General features: G+C 36.4%; 1 protein-coding gene across 1 annotated transcript; it reads right to left on the bottom strand.

Moving 5' to 3' along the window:
* Window positions 1–905: 905 nt before the first annotated feature.
* LOC120108467 lies at window positions 906–1571 on the bottom strand. Its single transcript, XM_039122071.1, has one exon. The coding sequence runs from the start codon at window positions 1569–1571 to the stop codon at window positions 906–908; it is 666 nt and encodes a 221-aa protein (XP_038977999.1).
* Between the last annotated feature and the right edge of the window lie 566 nt (window positions 1572–2137).

The following is a 2137-nucleotide window of genomic DNA, read 5'->3' as shown; positions in this document are numbered from 1 at the left end:
CATTCTCAATGAAAAATTATTTTATGATGTTTAATCCTTGAGCATGTTATTTACTATTCATATTTGCTAAAGTAGTCTAAGATGATCCATGCCTAGGAAGATGAGGTGTGTTGCACCCTAGATTAGCATACTTGGGTAGACACTTCATGCTATACCGAAGATGGATCTTCCTAAAACTCTTTATGTTTTTATTTTAAAAGGCTTGTAGCCAATTTGCATGCCTCTCCAAAAGATAAAAATTAAGAACGCAGTCCCTAATGCAATGCTACGCGGTGGATTCCAAACCCTAGATTCCTCTACTCCGATAAACTCCAATTCATACTCATAGATTAATTCAGTATAATTAAGTTAGCAAACTCTTTTTCTTGATTTATTATAAAGAAAAATAACTTGTCTCCAATCCCTATGGACCGACACCCGTAATCACTATCCTACAGGATACATGCTATTGCGTGGTTTATTTTTGAAATTGAAAGAACCGATCACCACATTACCGCTTGCAGTTTCATCTAACTCCACAAATTTGCTTTTGTCACTGCACATGTGGTTGTTAGCCGCATTGTCAAGATACCATAAATCATGATCTCCATTTTCTTCTCCTTTGCATGCCAACAATAAAGTTTGCTCCGTCTCTTCATTTTCAACATAGTTAGCTTTTCTTCGGCATTTTGAGAAGGACTTTTACACTCCGAAGCAAAATGACCATATTTTTGACAATTATAGCAACGAATTCGAGATTTATCATACCTCCCTCCATTTGATCTCAAATTGTTTCCTCTTCCACGTCCTCTTGATTGATACCATTCTTGCTTCTTTTCTTCTTTGTTGGATGATCCACGACCACGTCTTCCTCTACCACGTCCATTTCCACGTCCATGACCTCTTTCACCTTTCCAACTACGATCTTATTTTTCTTTCAAAGAGACTTTTGTTTGTAACATTTGCTCTAAAGTCTCTTGCTTCTTGACAACCTTCTCTTCATGAGCTTGTAGTGACCCCATGAGTTGATCGATTGTCATGGAGTCTAGATCTTTGGACTTTTCAATGGCTACAACAATAAAATTGAACTTGGGATCCAATGAACGAAGGATTTTTTCAATAACTCTCGTATCACTCACATTTTTGCCGTACCTTCTTAGTTGATTTACGATGGTCAACAGCCTTGAAGAGTAATCCGAGATTGATTCGGATTCTTTCATATGTAAGGCTTCAAATTCACCAAGCAAAGATTGAAGACGAATTTTCTTGACTTTGTCAACTTCTTGATAGGAGTTTTGGAGAATCTCCCAAGTTTGCTTCGAAGAAGTTATATTAGCAACTCGTTGTAGCATGCCATCATCCAAACATTGATGGATGATCATGATGGCCTTCTGATCCTTTTTTCTTGTGGCTTGTAAGGACTCCTTTTGAGCTGGAGCCAAGGAATCTTTATTCTCTGATTCCATATAGCCTTTATCAACGATCCCCCACAAATCTTGAGATTCCAAGATTGTCTTCATATGGATACACCAATTTTCATAGTTATTCTTGGTGAACCGCGGCATTAGAAACGAAAGCATTCCATTTGCCATCGCTCTTTGTTACAAGAAAAGTCTTGGCTCTGAAACCACTTTGTTGGAAATCAAGAGGATTCACACTCACAAATTATTCTATAGAAGAAAAGTGGAGAGAATTTTAGGCACACATGAATAACTTGTATTCCACTTAATTCAAAAAACAACTAGAGTACATGGATATTTGTAGGCATCATTAGATGGTCTTTTAACCTTCCTAAATGAATTAGTCATTACACCATTCATAACCCCAAATAAATATCAAATAACTCCCTCTAAATAAATCCCTTATAACTCCATGTAACCCCCACATGACTAAAAACCCAAAAGACATGTAACTCTCACATGACTAAAAATTCAAAAAATATGTAACTCCTCACCATACTAATATGCAATTACAGAAAATCAAACCATAAGTTACTAATATTAAAAAACAAGTTTAATAACCAACAAATTGCCCCATCCAAAGCCCATAGGAAATTCTAAATCCTTAGTTTGTTCCTCAAATATTCGTCTATACCATACTATTGATATGGCATTTGATGTCGGAAGCAGGCTCCTTTGCTTCAAGAACTTCACGAAAT

The sequence above is a fragment of the Phoenix dactylifera genome, unplaced genomic scaffold, assembly GCF_009389715.1.
Source record: "Phoenix dactylifera cultivar Barhee BC4 unplaced genomic scaffold, palm_55x_up_171113_PBpolish2nd_filt_p 001345F, whole genome shotgun sequence".
Classification (NCBI taxonomy): Eukaryota; Viridiplantae; Streptophyta; class Magnoliopsida; order Arecales; family Arecaceae; genus Phoenix; species Phoenix dactylifera.
This window is presented reverse-complemented; position numbering and strand designations above follow the sequence as displayed.